The sequence below is a fragment of the Marmota monax genome, unplaced genomic scaffold, assembly GCF_021218885.2.
Source record: "Marmota monax isolate L192 unplaced genomic scaffold, Marmota_monax_Labrador192_F-V1.1 WCK01_AAM20220418_F8-fsc00017, whole genome shotgun sequence".
Classification (NCBI taxonomy): domain Eukaryota; kingdom Metazoa; phylum Chordata; class Mammalia; order Rodentia; family Sciuridae; genus Marmota; species Marmota monax.
The window spans coordinates 19,993,743-20,014,678 of NW_026695241.1; the positions used below are offsets into that span (position 1 = coordinate 19,993,743).

The 20,936-nt window shown below is 39.0% G+C and overlaps 1 protein-coding gene and 1 non-coding gene across 2 annotated transcripts in view; one reads left to right on the forward strand and one right to left on the reverse strand.

The window, feature by feature from the left end:
- The window catches only part of Nek9 (NIMA related kinase 9), a 40,157-nt gene extending 19,239 nt beyond the window's left edge, over positions 1-20,918 (forward strand). The window contains exons 11-22 of the mRNA XM_046440839.2: positions 526-670; positions 1,301-1,501; positions 1,833-1,879; positions 4,268-4,423; positions 6,206-6,314; positions 6,972-7,133; positions 8,728-8,898; positions 9,161-9,220; positions 13,664-13,878; positions 14,965-15,126; positions 16,788-16,997; positions 18,473-20,918. Coding sequence (XP_046296795.1) covers positions 526-670; positions 1,301-1,501; positions 1,833-1,879; positions 4,268-4,423; positions 6,206-6,314; positions 6,972-7,133; positions 8,728-8,898; positions 9,161-9,220; positions 13,664-13,878; positions 14,965-15,126; positions 16,788-16,997; positions 18,473-18,595 — 1,761 coding nt within the window. The 3' untranslated portion in view covers positions 18,596-20,918. The remainder of the gene's footprint in view (positions 1-525; positions 671-1,300; positions 1,502-1,832; positions 1,880-4,267; positions 4,424-6,205; positions 6,315-6,971; positions 7,134-8,727; positions 8,899-9,160; positions 9,221-13,663; positions 13,879-14,964; positions 15,127-16,787; positions 16,998-18,472) is intronic.
- On the reverse strand, positions 13,175-13,276 carry LOC124090487 (U6 spliceosomal RNA). The gene has a single exon (XR_006851098.1). It is a non-coding gene; the product is annotated as a U6 spliceosomal RNA (small nuclear RNA).
- Positions 20,919-20,936: the final 18 nt, after the last annotated feature.

A 20,936-nucleotide genomic window follows, 5' to 3' on the forward strand; every position in this document is an offset into this window, starting at 1 on the left:
ATAACTGTTCTGTGTTTCAAGTAAACTGACCAAAATTATCCATAATTAAATGTATAGTTCACCTTAGAGTTAGTTGAAGAACAAGAGAAATGTATCCTTTTAAGGCTTGTTAATACTTTTTAAGATTTTTAACCCGTGGGCAGTGATTTTATACTACCTACTATTAAAAGGTTTAATCCCCTTACCCATTTTTTTTTCCTAATTTCTAAATTTCCAGCTGTTTTTTTCCTTTTTATTTTTCTTCATAAGAGGTTATATTAGCTGGGTGCAGCTATAATCCCAGATACCCTGGAGGCTTAGGCAGAAGATCTCAAATTTGAGGCAAGTCTGGGCACTTTGGCAAGACCCCCATTTCAGAAATAAAAAGGGCTGGAAATTTAGCTTTGAGATAGAATTCTAAGTTTGCTCCCCAGTACCATCCCCACACCACACACACACTCGAAGAAGATGAAGAAAAGAAGTTATTTTAAAGATAGCCTGGTAGTGTGAAAAGTTAAAATTTCACAAGACCTCTTTATTTCACAGAACATGCAAGGAGGTACTAAACTCCATGGTCAGCTGGGCCATGGAGACAAAGCTTCCTATCGACAGCCAAAGCATGTGGAAAAGTTGCAAGGCAAAGCTATCCGTCAGGTGTCATGTGGTGATGATTTCACAGTCTGTGTGACAGGTAAGCCATCAACAGAAAGCATCTGAGTACATTTAATGTAGAGATTGTGCTTAAATCTGTGCAGTTTTAGTTAAGATTTTAACCCCCCCACCATCAAAAAAAAAAGTGTTCAAGGAAACAAAGACATTGAGAAATATGCCCATTAATAACAATACTCCCAATTTGCTGTTCTTAGGGAATGATTGGCAAGAAGACAGATGGGATAGGTGGATAACACAGAAGAGGCAGGATTAGGAGAAATACATTGTGTGTCCCATTTGAGGGAGAAAATAATCTTACTACCTCTGGAGGCTGTGGATAACAAAATCAGGATCAAGAGCTAAATTTAGTTTTGGGCTAGTCATTACTCATTTTATGATTCCTGGTACTTCTCTTTTTATCTCTAAGATAGAGTCCTTAAACATGACAGCACTGCCATTTTAAAACTATTTATTACAGTAATAATAAACACATACAGCTCTAGACTTAAATACAGATAGCTCTAGACTTACATAATGTGTCCTTTTGGTTTCTCTGATACAGTAAACTCATGTGCAATCATTGGCTGGATCCTCATTTTAGCCCTGTCCAGCTTTCTGATTGGACAAAATAAGTCAGTCCTGTGATGAGTTGTTTGCTTTTCTTTTGCAGATGAGGGTCAGCTCTATGCGTTTGGATCAGATTATTATGGCTGCATGGGGGTGGACAAGGTTGCTGGCCCAGAAGTGCTAGAACCCATGCAATTGAACTTCTTCCTCAACAATCCAGTGGAACAGGTCTCCTGTGGAGATAATCATGTAGTGGTTCTGACACGAAATAAGGAAGTCTATTCTTGGGGCTGTGGAGAATATGGTAAGTGTAGCCTTACTTCTGTTTACTTCTTCCCCGGTGCACAATCCAACTTCAGATTTGCATGCATCCAAACATATCACGTAGCTCTATTCCAGGGCTGAGGTTATGGTTCAGCAGTAGAGCGCTTACATAGCAGACGTGAGGCCCTGGGTATGATCCTCGCACCACATAAAAATAAATAAGTAAAATAAAGGTATTGTGTCCAACTACAACTAAAAAATAAATATTAAAAAAAAGAGAAGTGTTAATTTCATTAAAGAGACTCTATAGAACATCTTCATTTGAAAGAAGGCTGTAATCCGAATGATTTTGTTTCTTATTTGTGTTTCAGGACGACTGGGTTTGGATTCAGAAGAGGATTACTATACACCACAAAAGGTAAAATCAGAAGCAGCTTCTTCATAAAGCTTATCTAAGTCACATAGGAAGAACACATTCTTTTCCTGACTCTTCATATCAAGGTGTTAATTTCTAAAGTATTTTGACAATCTAGGATTCCTGGTTTAGTGTTATCATCTGACTAAATCATAGTGGATACAACTACTGTGGACACAGTAGAGTCACATCTTACTCAGGGATGAGAGCTAAAATCAGCATATACAGAGGAAAAGTCACATACTGTTAAATATACATAGAAAACTCCTCAGGAACATACTGGAAAGCAATATGCTATCTCTTAACACAGCCATTTTTCTCCTCGTGGTTTCTATGTTAAACACCAGATGAAATAGTTTTTGTTTAGGAATCATGTGGTGCAAATCGTCATATCTAATTACTCAGCACTTCGAGAGGCTCGCCGGAGTTGAAACCAGCTGAGGGAAAGTCATCTTCTTCTTTCACACCCCCCTGGGGCATAGGCTGGAGGGGTACCTACCATTGACTATACCATTTACTGTTAGAAGTTTTTATTTACATTTTAAAATTAACTGGTGTTTTTGTGGGGTCCACCCTCAATGGGATTCACAGCAGTTGCTCTTCTGAAAGCTATCATAGAAATTGTGAGGTTTGAGGCTTCAGGTTTCATACACATTAGCTAAAGAAGAATGTGGGCATTTGCAAATGTTCTCTCGGATATGCGGATGCTAACTCAAAATAAGTGGGGGGAGGTAGGGAAGAATAGAAGTACTTTGGATTAGACAAAGGGGAATGAAGGGAAGAGAAAGGGAATGGAAATAGGGAAGATAGTAGAATGAATTGGACGTAACTTTCCTATGTTCATGTATGAATACACGACCAATGTATTTTCACATCCTGTGTAACCAGAAGAATGGGAAGTTATACTCCATATATGTATAATTTGTCCAAGTACATTCTACTGTCATGTATAACTAAAAAAACAATTTTTTTTTCCAATCCAATTCTCTTATTATTTTTATTATGGCTCAGATTTTCCCTTCTTTGACCAGTGTGTGGATATGATAGCAGTAACTCCACTAGACATTTGGTTTCATGATTTGAGTTTATATTCACCATCTTACCACTTGTCTCATCTGTTTTATATTCTTTTTTTTTTTTTTAGCTACACATGACATTACAATGATCTTGGCAATTCATACATTTGAATCATTGGGGTATAATTTCTCATTTTTCTAATTGTACAGATTGCAGAATCACACTGGTCATAGAGTCACCTATATACATACAGCAATCATAATGTCTATTCTATTCTGTGCCCTTCCTATCCCCCCTACTCCTCCCCTCCCCTCCCATCATTTCTCTCTATCCAATCTAATGTGATACACTTTTTTTTTCTTTTTCTCATCACAACATCATACATGTATTCTGTATAATGATGAGGTTCTCCTTCCATCTTCCGTGCAACTCCCCTTCTCCCTCTTTTTCCCTCCCACCTCTCTTCCCGATTTAGTGGTAGTCTTCTTCTCATGCCCTTCCTCCCTATCCCATTTTGAGTCACCCCCCTTATATCAGAGAAGACATTCGGCATTTGTTTTTTAGGGATTGGCTAACTTCACTTAGCATAATCTGCTCTAATGTTATTCATTTCCCTGCAAATGCCATGATCTTGTTATTTTTTAGTGCTGAGTAATATTTCATTGTGTATAAATGCCACATTTTTTTAATCCATTCATCTATTGAAGGGCATCTAGGTTGGTTCCACATTCTACCTATTGTGAATTGTGCTGCTATAAACATTGATGTGGCTGTGTCCCTGTAGTATGCTCTTTTTAGGTCTTTTGGGTTTAGCTTTCCCTTGGAAAGCTGGGAATGGAACCACCATTTGACCCAGCTATTCCCCTTCTCGGACTGTACCCAAAAAAAAAAAAAAAAAAAAAAAATTTTTTTAAGTTTTTAAAAAAAGAATGTGGGCATTTGGAAGTCCTAGCTGCCATCTCAGTACCCTGTCACCTCTCTTATAAAATGAACAGCTTGGAACCCACAGGTCCATTAAGTGTCTTCGAAAGCTGTCAAGAAGCCCTCCATCTTAGAGGATGAAACCAGCAAGGGATTCAAGCATCTCCTTTCCAGCTTGTTTTGAGCAGTCTTCTCCTTCAGAAAAGTAGGACCTGTTACTAAAACAGACAGGGACTGTCTAGTTGAACTGGAATTGCCACTTTTTTCTTCCTGGTTGGAAATACTAGCCCTTAAGCTGATGGGCAAATCTGAAGAGAATGGACCATCCTCTACTTCCCTGTTGTCATTCTGCTAAATGCAGCATGTTGCTTCTGAAAGAATTTTGGAATTTTTTTTCAAACATGAGTTACATATTTGGGATTAATTTTCTTCCAACTTACTTTTCCCTTACAGGTAGATGTTCCTAAGGCCTTGATCATTGTTGCAGTTCAGTGTGGCTGTGATGGGACCTTCCTGCTGACCCAGTCAGGCAAAGTGCTGGCTTGTGGACTTAATGAATTCAATAAATTGGGTCTGAATCAATGCATGTCTGGAATCATCAACCATGAAGTGAGTGCCCCCTCCAAGTCCCAACCATACCATTAGAACTTCTCCTGATTGAAATTTCTTTGGGATTATTGGTTAGTGACCATAGAATTTGATTTAAGAATGAAGGTGGGTTGAGGTTTTAGCTCAGTGGTAGAACACTTGTCTAGAATGTGTGAGGCACTGGGTTCGATCCTTAGTACCACATAAAAAAATAAATGAATGAAATGAAGGTGTATTACTGTCCATCTACAACTAATATATATATATATATATATATATATATATATATATATATATATATATATATATATTTTAAATAAGGTGATGATCTCACATATATTATTTTTAGCAAAAGAAACCAGCCACACAAAAAAAATACATACTATATGATTCCAATTAGGTGAACTTCAAGAACAGGCAGAATTAACTTCGGACGGCAGAAATCAAAATAGTGGTTACCTCTGGGTGAAGGGGTCTGGTTATTATCAGAAGAGGTGAGAGGGATCCTGGGGTGATGGGAATGACTTCTGTCTTGATCTGGTGGTGGTTTTACAAATGGGTACACACAAAAAAATATATATCATGCTGTGTGGTATTTTGCAGTGTATCATGCTTCAGTAAATAAATTGATTATAAAGAACAAAATGAAAAAATTCAGATTCTACCTTATTATTAAAAGAGGAACAAGAAAATTAACATGAAAAAAAGTAACATTTTCATTCATTACCCCCTAGAGAGTTTTTTAGATTTATTGTTCTCAAATCACTGATCCTGTATAGACTTATTAAGTATAATTGCCATTCTCCCCCTTCAAGGATGTCATGAAATTCACCACTGATACTAATTCGTAGGTTCCTCTTTGTGTAAGTATGATGAGTTTTTGTTATTTCTTTTTTCTTTTCTTTCTTTTGGTGATGGTGCTGGGGATCAAACCCAGGGCTTTGTGCATATAAGGCAAGCACTCTATCAGCAGAGCTATCTCCCCAGCCCCAGTTTTTGTCATTTCTAAAGAACCAAAGTAACAAGAATTTTTCTGACTCAATGAAAAACATAAAAGTTAATGATAGAAGGTAGACTAACACAGCCCTAGAACTCAACCACCTGATAAAAGGCAAAGTTTACAATTTGACCTTGATCAAATTACCTAAATATTATGCCCCAAATTGCTAACCTATTAAAAAGAAAAACACAAAAGTTAAATTTTAAGCAGTCTGTGAAGTAGCAATTTTCAGGTAAGTATAAACTCTGGGTGAGACTGGGGAGTGTGTAGTTTGAAAGGCATATTCAGAATTATACTGTTTGATTTTGTGTTGGATTGGAATATTGGATTTGTTGTGAAATTTTAAACTTATAGGGGAGGATATTTTTATACTAATTCAAAGGCAACATGGGTTTTTAAGAAGTTAAACACTATTGACCCCTTAGATGAAGTTAGATCACATGATGTTTCATAGGCTGGAGAGAATCTTCAGGATTTGAATTCCCTACACTTTTGAGGTATGCATTGTGAAACCAAGGCAGATGTCAATAATTGTATCCTTACATAAATACTTCTGGGATGAAGAGTTTTCGTGTGGTATATCTTAATTTAGAAAGTAAAAATTTATTTTCAGAAAGCCCTGCTTCATATGCTAAATTCTGTGTTTGCATATTGAGCTTGTTTCTTTTTGTATTGTGTTAAAATGGAAAGCTACCTACACTCTTTTCTTGGCAACCATTCATTTGGTCCTCATCCATTCTCAGCCTGATTATTTCTCCATTTTTTCTCTCACAAATCTTTGCTTTCTCTTTTACTTGTTTTAGGCATACCATGAGGTTCCCTATACTACCTCCTTTACATTGGCCAAGCAACTGTCCTTTTATAAGATTCGTACCATTGCCCCAGGCAAGACCCATACAGCTGCTATTGATGGTGAGTTGATTTTCAACTATATTGTGTCCCTTAGGAGCTCAAGTGTTAGCTTTGCTTTGCTTTGCTTTTTTTTTTTGGTACTGAGAATTAAGTCAGGGACACTCAACCACTGAGCTACATCCACAGCCCTTTTTATATTTTATTTAGAGACAGAGTCTCACTGAGTTGCTTAGGGCCCTACTGAGTTGCTGGGGCTGGCTTTAAACTCGCAGTACTCCTGCCTCAGACTTCCCAACCAATGTGTTAGCTTTTCTTAATGACATTTTCATCTTCCTGATTTTCCCCATCTAGTATTGTCATTAACAATCAGGCATTCAATCACACATTTTTTACTGTTAATCATTATAAATGCATGATAAATATTTCTCTGAGAATACCACACCTCTAATGCCTGACTTATATTGTCTCTAATTAGTACCCTTTATGTATTAGAAGTTAGGTAGTACCCATTTTCCACATTAAAAATACAATATTGGAGACCGAATGAAATATTGAGTCGCTTAATGGATCTAACAGATTACAGTGCTTAGATTGTGTAGCCTCCATAGATCTAGGATCATGTGGCTAGCTAACAACCAGACACTAATGCAGGGACTCATTATGTCTTCCTTCGGTAACCCATTTGTGCCTGGTTATTTATTTTGGCTTCTCTTTCAGAGCGAGGCCGGTTACTGACCTTTGGCTGTAATAAGTGTGGGCAGCTGGGCGTTGGGAATTACAAGAAGCGTCTGGGAATCAACCTGTTGGGGGGACCCCTTGGTGGGAAGCAAGTGATCAGGGTCTCCTGCGGTGATGAGTTCACCATTGCTGCCACTGATGGTGAGTCTGTACTTGTCATTTCCAGCTTTCTGAACAGATGGGTATGTTTTTATTGGGACTAGTTTTTATATAGCTGGATTATGATTTACTTTTTTATTTATAGGAAATCAATGGCCAATTATTATATATCTTGAGACTCATTGACTTTTTGTGTGTTAAATATAGTGATTTTTTTAAGGGTCAGATTTTTAGATAATAATGAGTTGATTTCTAAGTTCCTTCCTTTTAAATTTTAAATTAATTTTTTGGGTAAAATGTTTTCGGAATTATCAAGAATTTCTGTCTATAGCTTGCCAAGCACCACACTGGTGCCAATTATCAGTAACTAGGTAACTGGAAAGAATATAGGCAGATCTTTCAATACTATGATAGAGGCGTCCAACTAGAGGCATCCAACTTCTTCCAGTGCTCAGTCCTCTCTCCAGAGTGAGTTCATTCCTGAAACTTTATATTATTCAATAGCCTCTCAATCTAAGTGTTACAAAAGATAGCCCATTTATCCTAGGTGATTCCTAATGCCTATTATCTTAGCATAATCATTAGTAGAACCCTCCTTCAAATTAAAAGCAAAAAGGCCTGATTTGGATGAGAATCAGGATTCTGGATTTGGCATCATAGACAAACAGTGTATTCTTATTTTATGCCTTCCTGTCTATAAGTGACAGCTCCATCCTATACCCTTCATCCCATTCATCAGCAAATCCTATTGATTATCTTCAAAACATATCCAACAACTTATCATCACCACTTTCTATAGCTGGTCTCCCCGCTTCCACCCTGACTTCTTGCAGTTTCTTTTCCTCATTGTAGCCTCAGGGATCCTTTTAAATACCTCCTGTTCAGAACCTCTAAGGGCTTCCTACATCAGTCAGGAAAAACCAAAGTCATCATAGTAGCCTCTACAGTCCTTTGTAACCAGGACTCCAGCCATCTCCTCATCTTTCCTTTGACCACTCTGTCGTTTGTTACTTTGCTCCAGCCACAAGCTCCTCCTCATCCTTTTGCACTTATTTTACCTTGCGCTTGCTGTTCCATCTGCCTAGAAACTCTCTCCCTCATTTCAGCCACATTTCTACTTAAGCATCCAAAAGTACTTCTCTGACCACCCTTTCTATAATAAACCCCTTCCTGTTATTATTCTTTTTTTCTGCTTATTTTTCATCTCCACTTATCTTCCTTCATAACACATATTACTCCCTGAAGCATTAGATATTTCTTCGTATATTATCAGTCTCTCCCGCTCCAGTGTTGGCAGGGACTTAATTTTTTTTGTTCACTGCTCATTCACCTCAGGCAGTGCCTGTCATGAAGTAGATGTCTAATAAATGTTTGAGCTACCAGTAAAAAGTTGTTGAGTGAGTAAAGCAGTGTATGAATGGCAATACATAGGAGCTGCGGGGTTTTTTGTTGTTGTTGTTGTTTGTTGTTTATTTTTTTACCTGGGTGGGATCAGGAGGAATTTAGGCTTCTGTAGGGGAATAAACAAATTACCCTCATTTGGGACAGTTTTCTATCTCTAAAAAGATGGGGAACTCAAAAAGTTGGGAGGCCAGTGTTCCATTAAATGATATTCTGTTTAATTTTTTTTTTCTAGATAATCACATTTTTGCTTGGGGAAATGGTGGTAATGGTCGCCTGGCAATGACCCCCACAGAGAGACCACATGGTTCTGATATCTGTACCTCATGGCCTCGGCCTATTTTCGGATCTCTGCATCATGTCCCAGATCTATCCTGCCATGGTTGGCACACCATTCTCATAGTTGGTAAGGGTTTCATATGTGAGGGATTGGGATGGCTTGGACAGGCTTGATCCACACCTACAGTACTATTGGTCATATTCTTGGAAAAAAAATATTCCTGTAGTAAAGAGGCTACTTCTCTAAGTCTTATAATGAACAACATGCCCTAATCATTATGAAGTTATCTGGAGTCTGAGATAGCAATTATTACCTCCCTCCTGATCTCTCCTCACTTTTCCTGCCTGTGTCTATATACAATGCTTACTGACTGAATATGTTTCCTCAGAGAAAGTCTTGAATTCTAAGACCATCCGTTCTAATAGCAGTGGCCTCTCCATCGGAACTGGTAAGTAGCAATGTCTCAGGTACCACTGGTTTTCTGAAGAGTGGGTCGTTGGGTTAGAGTTCATGTACTCTCCAAAACTAAAGGGAAAACAGAAAATTTCTTTAGGAAATGAGGTATATATAGTGATTAAGAGGAAAGATACTATGTTGGTGAGTTTCACAATAAGTCATGACTTACATTGTGGCCTGGGTAGAGTACATTTTTTGCCTTCAACACATATGGAAGTAATTAGTGGCTTTCTCATACTGTAACTTGTGCTGATCCTTTCCTTACTCTCCTAGGGGCCATGTGTTCTCTCTGTCCTTTGCGCCATTGTATTCTCTGGGGTATTCCATTCTATAGAAACCGTCCTTCAAAACAGGCTATCATAGCCACACATGGTGGCACACACCTGTAATCCCAGTGGCTCAAGAGACTGAGACAGGAGGACCAAGAGTTCAAAGCCAGCCTCAGCAAAAATGAGGCACTAAGCAACTTCGTGAGACCCCGTCTCTAAATAAAATACAAAATAGGTCTGGTGATGTGGCTCAGTGTTTGAGTGCCCCTGGGTTTAATCCCCAGTACCACCACCACCACCGCCCGCCCCCCCCACACCAAAAAAAAAAAAAACAGGCTACCAGAAATGAAAGTCAACTAAACTTTCAACATAGTTAGGAAAACGAACCAAGCCAGGTGCGGTGGCACACACCTGTAATCCCAGCAGCTCGGGAGGCTGAGCCAAGTGGATTGCAAGTTCAAAACCAGCTTCAGCAAAAGCAAGGTGCTAAGAGCTCAGTGAGATCCTGTCTCTACATAAAATACAAAATAAGGCTAGCGATGTGGTTCAGTGGTTGAATGCCCTTGAGTTCTACCCCCATTACCAAAAAGAAAGAAAGAAAAATGAGCCTGAGTTTTCTGATAATTTTCCTTTAACTGCTTTCTCCATGTTTCTCTGTTACTTGGGACTATCCATGAAATTGTATTTTTGTATTTTTTTTTATTCATTAAATTTATCCATATTACCTAGAAGAGCGTCTGGCAAATGGAAGATGCTGTGTGAATATTTATTGATTAAATATGTCATACCCTTCCATTGCAAGGAAGAGTGTTCCTTGTTTCTTGTTCCATTTATACAAGAGTGAAAATGAACAGCACCTCCAAATAGTCTATAGTTTAAAGTATAAAAAGCAAGTTTCAGCAGACTATGTACCTTTTTATAAAGTTTATTTTTATTTTTTAATTTATATTTGCCATACTAGGGATTGAACTCAGGGGCACTTTACCACTGAGCTGGCATCCCCATCCTTTTTATTTTTTATTTTGTCCAGGCTGGCTTTGAGCTTGTGATCCTCCTGCTTTAGCCTCCCAAGTTGCTGAGATTACAGAAGTGTGCCATCACACCTGGCACCTTTTTATGAAATTTTTAAACACACCAAATAAATAATATATTGCTTGGGGCTGGGGTTGCGGCTCAGTGGTAGAGTGCTCGCCTAGCACGCACGAGACACTGGGTTCGATCCTCAGCACCACGTAAATGTAAAATAAAGATGTTGTGTCCACATAAAACTTAAGAATAAATATTTTTTAAAAAATATCCCTCCCAGCTCTTGAGAGACTCTTTTTTAAAAAATGAATAAATAAATAATATATTGCTTAAAGATACATTACACATATATTGATAAAATCTTTTTAAGAAGAAATGACATATATAAAATTAATCAAGGGCTGGGGATGTGGCTCAAGCAGTAGCTCACTCGCCTGACATGCGGGGGGCGCTGGGTTTGATTCTCAGCACCACATAAAAAATAAAAAATAAAGATGTTGCGTCCACCGAAAACTAAAAAATAAAGTATTAAAAAAAATAAAATTAATCAAGAGTGATTTCATCTGGATAGGAGGCCAGAGAAGGAGGGAATTCTCTATGGACAGATAAAATGAGTGTCAGAGCTTTCAATGACAGTGGGAATGTTCCATATCTGTGCTATCCAGAAGAATAGCCCCTAGCCTCATGTGGTTATAGAGTGCTCAAAAAGTGGCTAATGTGACTGAGGAACTGAATTTTTAATTTTATTTAAATTTATTTACTTATTTATTTATTTTTAATTTTTTATTATTAGTTGTTCAAAACATTACAAAGCTCTTGACTTATCATATTTCATACATTTGATTCAAGCAGATTATGAACTCCCATTTTTACCCCGTATACAGATTGCAGAATCACATCGTAATTTTATTTAAATTTAAATGACTACATACATTTTTTTTCTTAGCCAGGAATTGAACCCAGGGGCACTTAACCACTGAGCCACATCCCCAGTCCTTTTTTGGGAGGGTGGGCACGTACAGGGGAATTGAACTCAGGAGCACTTGGCCACTAAGTCATATCCTCATCCCTATTTTGTATTTTATTTAGAAACAGGTCTCACTGAGTTGCTCAGTGCCTCACTTTTGTTGATGCTGGCATTGAACTGCAGTCCTCCTGCCTCAGCCTCCTGAGCCGCTGGAATTACATGTGTGCACCACAGCTCCTGGCTCCCAGCCCTTTTTATATATTATTTGGAGACAGGGTCTCACTTAGTTGCTGAGGCTAGCATTGAACTTGCTGTCCTCTTGCCTCAGCCTTCCAAGCCACTAGGATTACAGGCATGTGCCACTGCACACAGCAGCTGCATACAATTAAAGGCTACTCTATTGGATAGCACAATTCTACTTTTAGTGATAGCATCATGTATTTATTTCATTGTTAGCATGAAAAATTGTATATATATTAAAATGGTCTTCTGTTTATCTCACATGTAACATAATTCTTAAAAGCCACTTAGAGTAAAAAAACAAGCTTCAAGAGCTTATGTTGGAATCTACATATCTAAAGCTGCTGGAGTAGGATCCTAGTGTAGCATAGTAGTCAGTCCTCAAGCCAGCATAACATGGGATGATGATAAGCGATCCTTTACATTTAACCTTAGAATATATTATGAAGAGTTATTTTTATTTTTTGTACTGAGATTGAACCCAAGGGTGTTTTACCACTGAACTACATCCTTACTCCTTTTTGTTTTTTATTTTGAGACAGTCTTGCTAAATTGCTGAGACTGACCTCAAACTTGGAATCCTCTTTTTTTTTTTTTTAAGGAGAGAGAGAGAATCTTTTTTTTTTGTAGATGAACACAACACAATGCCTTTATTTTTATGTGGTGCTGAGAATCGGGTCCCTCCCACCTGTGCTAAGTGAGTGCTCTACCGCTGAGCCACAATCCTAGCCCCGGAATCCTCTTATCTTAACTTCCTGAGTCTCTTGGTGCTACTGTACCTCGCTTCAAGAAATATTTTTTTAGCTTTGGGCAAATTTATTTTCTTATATTTTTCTTTGGCCCACATCAAAACTCATTTGCATTTCCTGAGTGCACATCAGCTAGTCTTAATTATAGTAGCTTGAACCAGCCATATTTTTAAAATACATACAAATAGTCACACATGCCTGTAATCCCAGCAACTGAGGAGGCTGAGGCAGGAGAATTACAAGTTTGAGGCTAGCCTCAGCAACTTAGCAAGGCCCCATCTCAAAATTTAAAAATAGAGAGGGCTCAGGATGTGGCTTAGTGGTAAAGTGTCCCTGAGTTCAATCCCTAGTAGAAAAAAAAATTTTTTTTTAAAACATACAAATAATTGGGGCTGGGGATGTGGCTTAAGCGGTAGCGTGCTGGCCTGGCATGCGTGCGGCCCGGGTTCAATCCTCAGCACCACATACAAAGATGTTGTGTCCGCCAAAAACTAAATAATAAATATTTTTAAAAATAAAATAAAAATATACAAATAAATAATCATCAAAGAATTTAACACTTAGATGAATGTTGAAGAATTCACCATTTGAGTGTTTCCCCAGACAGGGAGTTGCCAGTGGTGAGTTTATCTGGCAACTTTAAGAGGTGTTTGACTCAAATGTTTTTGTGAACTTCTTTTTACTTTTATTTTTTATATAATATGGAACATTTCACAAATTTGCATGTCATCCTTGTGCAAGGCCATGCTAATCTCTGTATCATTCCCATTTTAGAATAGTGGTGCTAAAGCAAGCACTTAAACTTTTTATATGAGGTGAATGTCAGTGGAGGAAGCTGGAGTCCGAATGTATTTGTTAAAGATGCATAGTAAGCATGAGCACTCCATTTAGTGTACTGTGTTTGAAGGGATTGTTCGGTAATGCATTATAATATTGATAATCTGCTGTGAATATAGGATAAGCAAATTCAGAAAATAGAAATGAACTTCAGTTATGAAGATCCTGACATAAAGATACCTTGTATAAAAACTTAACAATTTAGTCTCAAATATCTGACTTGCACTATAGCCATTCTACTTCATGCAACTCTTAGGAACCTTTCCAGGGGTAAGTGGGACCATTAGAAGCTAAATATTTATTACTTCATAGCAAAGCTCTATACTTCTGTGCCATTTATCTGTCAGTGGTTCAGAACTCTAGCCCAGGAGCTGGTGGCGGCGGCCCTGGTGGTGGTGGCGAAGAGGAGGACAGTCAGCAGGAATCTGAAACTCCTGACCCAAGTGGAGGCTTCCGAGGAACAATGGAAGCAGACCGAGGAATGGAAGGTTTAATCAGTCCCACGGAGGCCATGGGGAATAGTTGTGGGGCTAGCAGCTCCTGTCCTGGTTGGCTTCGTAAGGTAATTCCTTTGGAAGATATACCTCAGATAAAATATATATATATATATATATATATATATATATATATATATATATATATATATATATATATATAATCTCCATCCCTTTGCAAGGACTGGAAAAGAGATCTCAGGATCTCTTGGTTTACCTTGTCCTGTTAAACTGTTTTGTGGCAAGAATCTAGGTTTCTGATTTCTACCTGGAAAGAAATCACCAAAATGTTAATTCCTTTTTTCTTTCTAATAAAAGTGATAGAAAACATCCTCATATTTGTATTATTTAAATAGACTGTACATTAATATGTAATCTACTTAGAAGGCAGTTTTTGTAGTGCATGTGTACAAATACTAAGAAGTTCATAGATTTTTCTTCTCTTTTTAAAAGTGGAATATTAGGGCAATTGGAATGCCTTACAATAGAAATACAGTTTATCAAAGTTGAGGTTCAGATAGTAAAAATGATATTGAAATATATTTATTTTTGTAGAAAGTTAATTAAATATGTAACACAAAAGAATATGAACAAGACTGTATAGTGATCATTTTGACTGTGGTTATCTGGTGAATTGCTGGTGGTTTTTATTAGCTTCCTTTGCCCATTTGTATTGTATACGTAAACATAAAGTTTGTGAAGTTTAAATTTTTTTCTCAAAAAAAAAAAAAAACAAAAAAACCTACAGATTTAAAGTTCCTTAACCAATAAGACTAAACTTATAGTTATTTGGAGATAAGCACAGCCTCAGCCATAGTCTTTAGCAGTCTAGCAGTTAACCTTACTGTCATCACCTTCAAGCCTCCCCACTCATTGAATAGCCTGTGCAGAATTAAGTGTGTTGGAAATGCACCAGATACTCCAGACTGTTCTTGAACTTGAGTCTGAATTTGCATCATTGTTACTCTACCACTGAAAGGTTTGGTGGTTTTGTTCCCAGTAAGGGTGAGCTCTGTTGTTAACCACAGCTAATCTGCCCCACTAGAGGGTGCTGATGTCACAACAGAATGAAAGCTACAGCAAAAGTAAGAAGGGAATTTGAGAGAAATAAAATTTCTGCAAACAATTGATGAGATTCTTTCTCATGTACATAGGAGCTGGAAAATGCAGAATTCATCCCCATGCCTGATAGCCCATCTCCCCTGAGTGCAGCATTTTCAGAATCTGAAAAAGATACCCTGCCCTATGAAGAGCTGCAAGGACTCAAAGTGCCCTCCACAGTTCCTCCAGAGCACAAGTCCCCAGTGGGAGCCTGGGTAACGGCTTTTTATCTTGAATTGCCAACTGAGTAGAGTAACTGCAAGCTTTGCCTGATCCTTCTGGACTCACTGTGTCCCCTGGCTTCCCTGGTCTTCTGGCTGCCCTGCATCCACTCTGTACTCTTCTGTCTACTAGTCCTATAACTTTCCACCCAAGGCTAAACTGAGCTGCCTTGGATCAGTATTTTACCTGCTGCATTTCTGGAAGATTAACATCTTTTTACACTGAGCATTCTCTTTTCTCTCTGCCTCAAAAGTACCAAAATTGAAATTCTGGAATTCTGATTCAATTTTTTATGATACTGCTAGGATGGGTTGGAAGCTGTAACTATAAGAAGTAATGCTTGAAGTGCAGGGCGGGAGTAACAGGTTCACCCAGTCTCAGCAGAAATGAAATTGTGGTAAATACTTCAATAAAACTGCAAACCAAAAAAACAGTAGAATGAGTCAGACATAACTTTTCTATCCTCATATATAAATGCATGACCAGTATAACGCCCCATCAAGTACAACCACAAGAATGGGAAGTTATATTCCATGTATGTATAATATGTCAAAATATTCTCTGTTGTCATGTATATCTAAAAAGAACAAATGTTTAAAAAAATTTTTTTAAAGGATATGGGAAAAAAAAAACTTCTGGATGGGAAGGCAGCAAATTTTTCTATAGAAGGCCAGGTAGTAAGTATTTTAGACTCTGCAGGCCATTCAATCTCTTATAACTATTCAATTCTGACATCACAGCACAAAAGCAACCCCAAATACAGGATGGGTATCTTTTATCCAAAATGCTTGAGTTCCAGAAGTGTTTTGGATTTCAAATTTTATCAGATTTTTGAATATTTGCGTGTACATAATGAGATTTTGGAACTGGGACCCAAGTCTAAACACAAAATTTATATTTCATAGACATTTTATACACTATTTTATTGTGCCTGTTCTTTGATCACTATCCATCACATGAAGTCAGATGAGGAATTTTTCATAGGCATCATGTCAGTAATGCCCAAAAGTTTTATATTTGGGAACATTTGGAATTTTCAGATTAGGGATGCTTGACCTATATACATAATGAATGAGCATGCTTGTCTTTCAATAAAACTTTATTTATAAAATAGGCAGTAGGCCAGAATTGGCACATGGGCTGTCATTTGTTGACCCTGGCTGTTAAGAAAGTACAATAGAAGAAGGAAGAAAATTCAGACTAGGATAATTGAAAACCTTCCCAGAAGAAGTAATAAAACCTTTGAAACTCGATGGTGAATTAGCCTTCTTGAATTGTGCTGGCAGTCACACCTCTCAAATTTTTCAGAGTGATCCACTATATTTCATAAACGTTGACCCTTTAGATCACACTGTCCTCCACTGTGATCAGAAGGACTTGTTCCAAACTAAATCATGCACTTTAAAATTGTTTACAGAATCCTTCAAAATAGGTCACTGCTCTTTTACCTTAGCCTAGTAGAGACGAAGGTGCTGAGAGTTCCCTTGTTCTGTCAGTTCCGGGCACTATGTAATCCCAGCACTTTTCTTTTTCTCTTAGACCTGTTCTTGTGTGTATATGTTTTATCATCGTAGTTTAAAAGTAAAATCTGTTTGGATTGGGGAACTATAGCACCTGAGCAGACTGTCCTGCAATCTTTCTTTCTTGTCCCCAGCCATCACGGCTGAATCCTGCAGTACCATGTGCTGGGAAGGGAACACCGTTGACTCCTGCCTGTGTGTGCAGCACTCTGCAGATGGAGGTGGAGAGATTGCAGGGTTTGGTGTTAAAGTGTCTGACTGAACAACAGAAGCTCCAGGAAGAAAACATCCAGATTTTTACACAACTGCAGAAGCTGAACAAAAAATTAGAAGGAGGGCAGCAGGTGAGAGCATTGAAAGAATCATTCAGTTTCTGAGTCTTTTTTTTTTTTTTTTTAATCACAGAAACAAAACACCAAGCACTGGATACATCAATTCTTTTGCAAGTCTGTACCTTTCATGGTGTAAATTTTGTAATGAATCCCAGAAGCATTGAACCTTGTTCAGGCACCTGGATTGAATCAATTTCATCACCTAACTTCCACTGTGTGTGTGTGTGTGTGTGTGTGTGGTTTTTTTCCTGTTTGTTGTTTGTTCCTGTTTGCTTTTTTCTTTTATTATGAAAGATGTTAAGCCTCACATTTCCTAAAATAAAGATATTCATTGTCCTAGACAACAGTATTTTTATTATCACACCTAAAAAATTGACACTAAATAAATATTCTCAATTTCATGTAGTACCCCACTGATAATTTGAAATTTTCCTAATTTTTCCACAAAAATGTCCTTTATCAGACTAGAATTGAGTCAGGAAGACCACATTGTATTTGATTGGCCTTGTTTTAACCTAGAACAATTGCCTACACCACTATCACTACTTTAAATAGTTTCATGATGTTGATTTTTTTAAATAAATTGGGCCAAATGTTTAAGTGTCCCATGTTTTAGATCTGTCTTGTTTCCCTGGGGTATTATTTAATTTGTTCTTCTTTCACTGTGTCTTTTCTGAAAACTAGAAGTTGGATTTAAGGTTTGGTTAGATTCAGGTTAAATGGTTTGGGAAAAGCGCTTCACAAATGATGGTGTTTGTGCTGTCTTTAAAGAGCCCTGGTATTGCTGCATATAGACTGTACTCTCTAGGAGTGGAGAAATAGATTCAGCCCTTGGCTTTGTTATTTATTAACTAAATGTGTTTGGACTCATTACTTTGTTTCTCTGAGCCCTGGTTCCTCACCTAAAGAAGAAAATAATATGGCCAACTCTTGCCTGCATCCCCCGCACGGGGCTACTATGAAATATCTTCCTAGCAGAGTGGAGATAAAGGTCAAGTGCTTTGGGCAATCTATTGCCAGGGGAGAGCCATGGAAGTTCGCGAAGCCAAACCTAAGTCTCCCTGGCTACCATACTGAGAGAAGACCTTCATGTAACTCATGGATAGCTTCCCGCAACCCATCCCATATCAAGGGTTTTCTTTATTTTGTTTTTTGTTTTTGGATTAAATGAAAGAATGCCTCTGAAAGTATTTTAGAAAATAATATATACATTTGAGGTAAGATTGACAGCTCTAGTAGGCAGGAAGATCATTTTGTCCAGGACTGTTTCAGTTTTAAAACAGAGTTCTGTGTCCCAGGAAACCCTGTGGTCCTAGGCAAACCACAGCAGTTGGAACCCTGCCTGCCACAAATGTAAAGATATGGATATTTTCCAAGTTAGTGCCATGAACTTCCTACAAAAATGTGGATATAAACATTGAAAACAGTCCTGAATTGCTGGGACCCGATGGCACTTTTGCTAATATAGAACTGTTTTCTCTGGACAGGTGGGGATGCATTCCAGAGGAACTCAGACAACAAAGGAAGAGATGGAAATGGATCCGAAGCCTGACTTAGATTCAGATTCCTGGTGCCTTCTGGGAACAGACTCCTGTCGACCCAGCCTCTAGTCTCCTGAGCCTATATTGCCCCCAGGAAACTGGGATCCAGAATACTTCACAGCACACCTACCGAACGCAGAGAGCAGCTTTCCTGGCTTTGTTCACTTGCAGACAAGGAACGTAAGGCGGAGGCTCTGAAGCACTTTCCTAGTACATTTGGAGAGTGGCATTGCCTTTTAGATAGGATCTAGGAGTGATTTTATTGTTTTGGAGAATGGAAGGGCCCTGTGGCCCTAGCTTTGTCACCAGTGACTGCCATAGCAGCAGCAGCTCCGTACCTCATCTGTTGATCCCCCCTTTGAAGAGGAGACACGGTGCTCACTTTAATCGCGCTGGTAGCAGCTCATATCCCATTTGTCATTTTCATCGTTGATCGGAAGCTGCCATGGGAATTCAGCACCAGGCATTGCACCTCTGGGTGGGGGAGGGAAAAGTGTGAAATGGGGGCAAGCTGGGACCATGTGTGGCCCACCCAGGTTCCTCTGGAGAGTGGCAAAGTATTCTGAGCCCTCTCAGGAGCCCAGAGTCCAGGAAAATGTCTGGTGGAGTCAATCTAGGGTTTGTTTTCAGAAAGTTCAATTACTTCGTGCAGCTAAATGCTTTAGGAGGAAAAGTGGGCTTAGAATGCTTTTCCTCTGAGGGTTGATTGAAATGTCTTCCGTGAGGAGTAGACAAAGGGCAGGTCCCACCTCATCACACTGCTGGAGTTTCAGGCTGTGGCCAGTGCAGGGTGGGATTTCCCAGCTCTGAAAGACGCCTCTGAGAGAAGAGGTGTCTCAGAGGGTTCAGTGGGGGCAGTGAGAAGAGCCTTAGGAAAATCACAAGGAGTGCCTCCATTAGTGCCACTGCCTGGTGTCTGAGAGGCATCAGGGTGACACTGAGTCTTCTACACCTGGGAAGCTTTTGTGCCTCTGCCTTTGTGGCTCTTCGAGGCCTAATCCCTTCCTGTATGTTTAGTCAGTATTTTTTCCCCTTTTTGGTGTTTTTGAAGCCATGTCATAACCAGTGAATCTGAATCATCTTTCTTACTTGAGTGGCCCAAAGCCAGCACCAAACCCTGGAGGTCCCAGAAGCCTAACAAAACAGATCGAACCTGCCAAAAGAAAGGAGTTTGGCAGTGAGCTCACTTGTGATGTGCCTTTGTAGACAGGAGCAAGAGAAATAGTGTCCTGGAAGAACAAAACTCCATATAGATAGTTCTAGGCAAGTGTTAGATGGTGCCCATGAGGATGTAGGCTTTGGGTTTCCACCAAGCCTTATAAAGTGTTCCTGTGGTAGTTAGGGTCACAGGAGCTGATTTGATGGTCTTACATCCTTCCTCCCTACAAGTCACAAATAATTTTGTTTTCAGAAACCAAACAGATCTGTTAAATATTGCAGGAGGGCCTGTGTAAGGGAAAATCTGCCGTTTCCCTAAAATTGGTGGTATAAAGGCTGGCGCTCAGAGAAAGTCTCATCTCTGGGGATGGGCAACTCTGTCCAATGGGATCCTCTTTGGTTTGAAGTCCCATTGTTTTCTCAATTCTGAGAAGAATAGTACATTAGTACTAATGTAGTCACTGAAGCCTTTTCCTAAAATAAGGGGAAGGCCAACCCTGAATTAAGGTTACAAAGTCTGAGGGTTTGCTGTAAACCCTGACAGCTGGTTTCGGTTCATCATAAATGCAGCATTGGTTTCTCAAGGACTGACTGACCTCTCAATGTTCCTGCATCCTGATGCTCACCGTTTCAGCAGGCCTGAGCAGCAGGGCTAGTTTTGGTGTTCATCATGGAGCTGGCTTCTGCTCTGGAGCTAAGGGATATGGGTACGTTGCTGAGACTGTGGGGTGATGGTAAGTGTTGAAGGGGGCTCAAAGCCCTTGCTTTGTTTCTAGAGGAGAGTCATTCCCTAGCCGTGGAACGCATTGGTCAGTTTCTCTAGCATATTTCCTAGGGAAGTCTAGGTTTGCTAGTAATCTGGATGAGAACCTGAGTTCTGTGCCTTAGAGACAATTGCACTTTCCCAAATTGTGCCTGGGACAACATGATTTTTCCCACCAAACAGCTATGCAAACAGAAACCAGTTCAGAGGTGGCAGCCATGCGTTGGAGAGAGTGAAAGTCAAGACAGCAGAAGTGCCTTTGAATGGTTTCCTGTAGCTGATTCCCCCCTTTGTCCTGCTTTTCTTCTTTATGCGGTGCTAGGTATTGCTTTTGAGTTACAGTATAACCTGAGTTACTCTTCTATGCTGACACTGTTGCAGAAGAACTAGCTTATTGTTAGCCAGATGCTGGAAAGGTTGAGGGTGGAGTGGTTTGGCATTTCTGTTTTAAATAAACATTTAAACTCTCAATTAGTGCTGTGCCTCAGT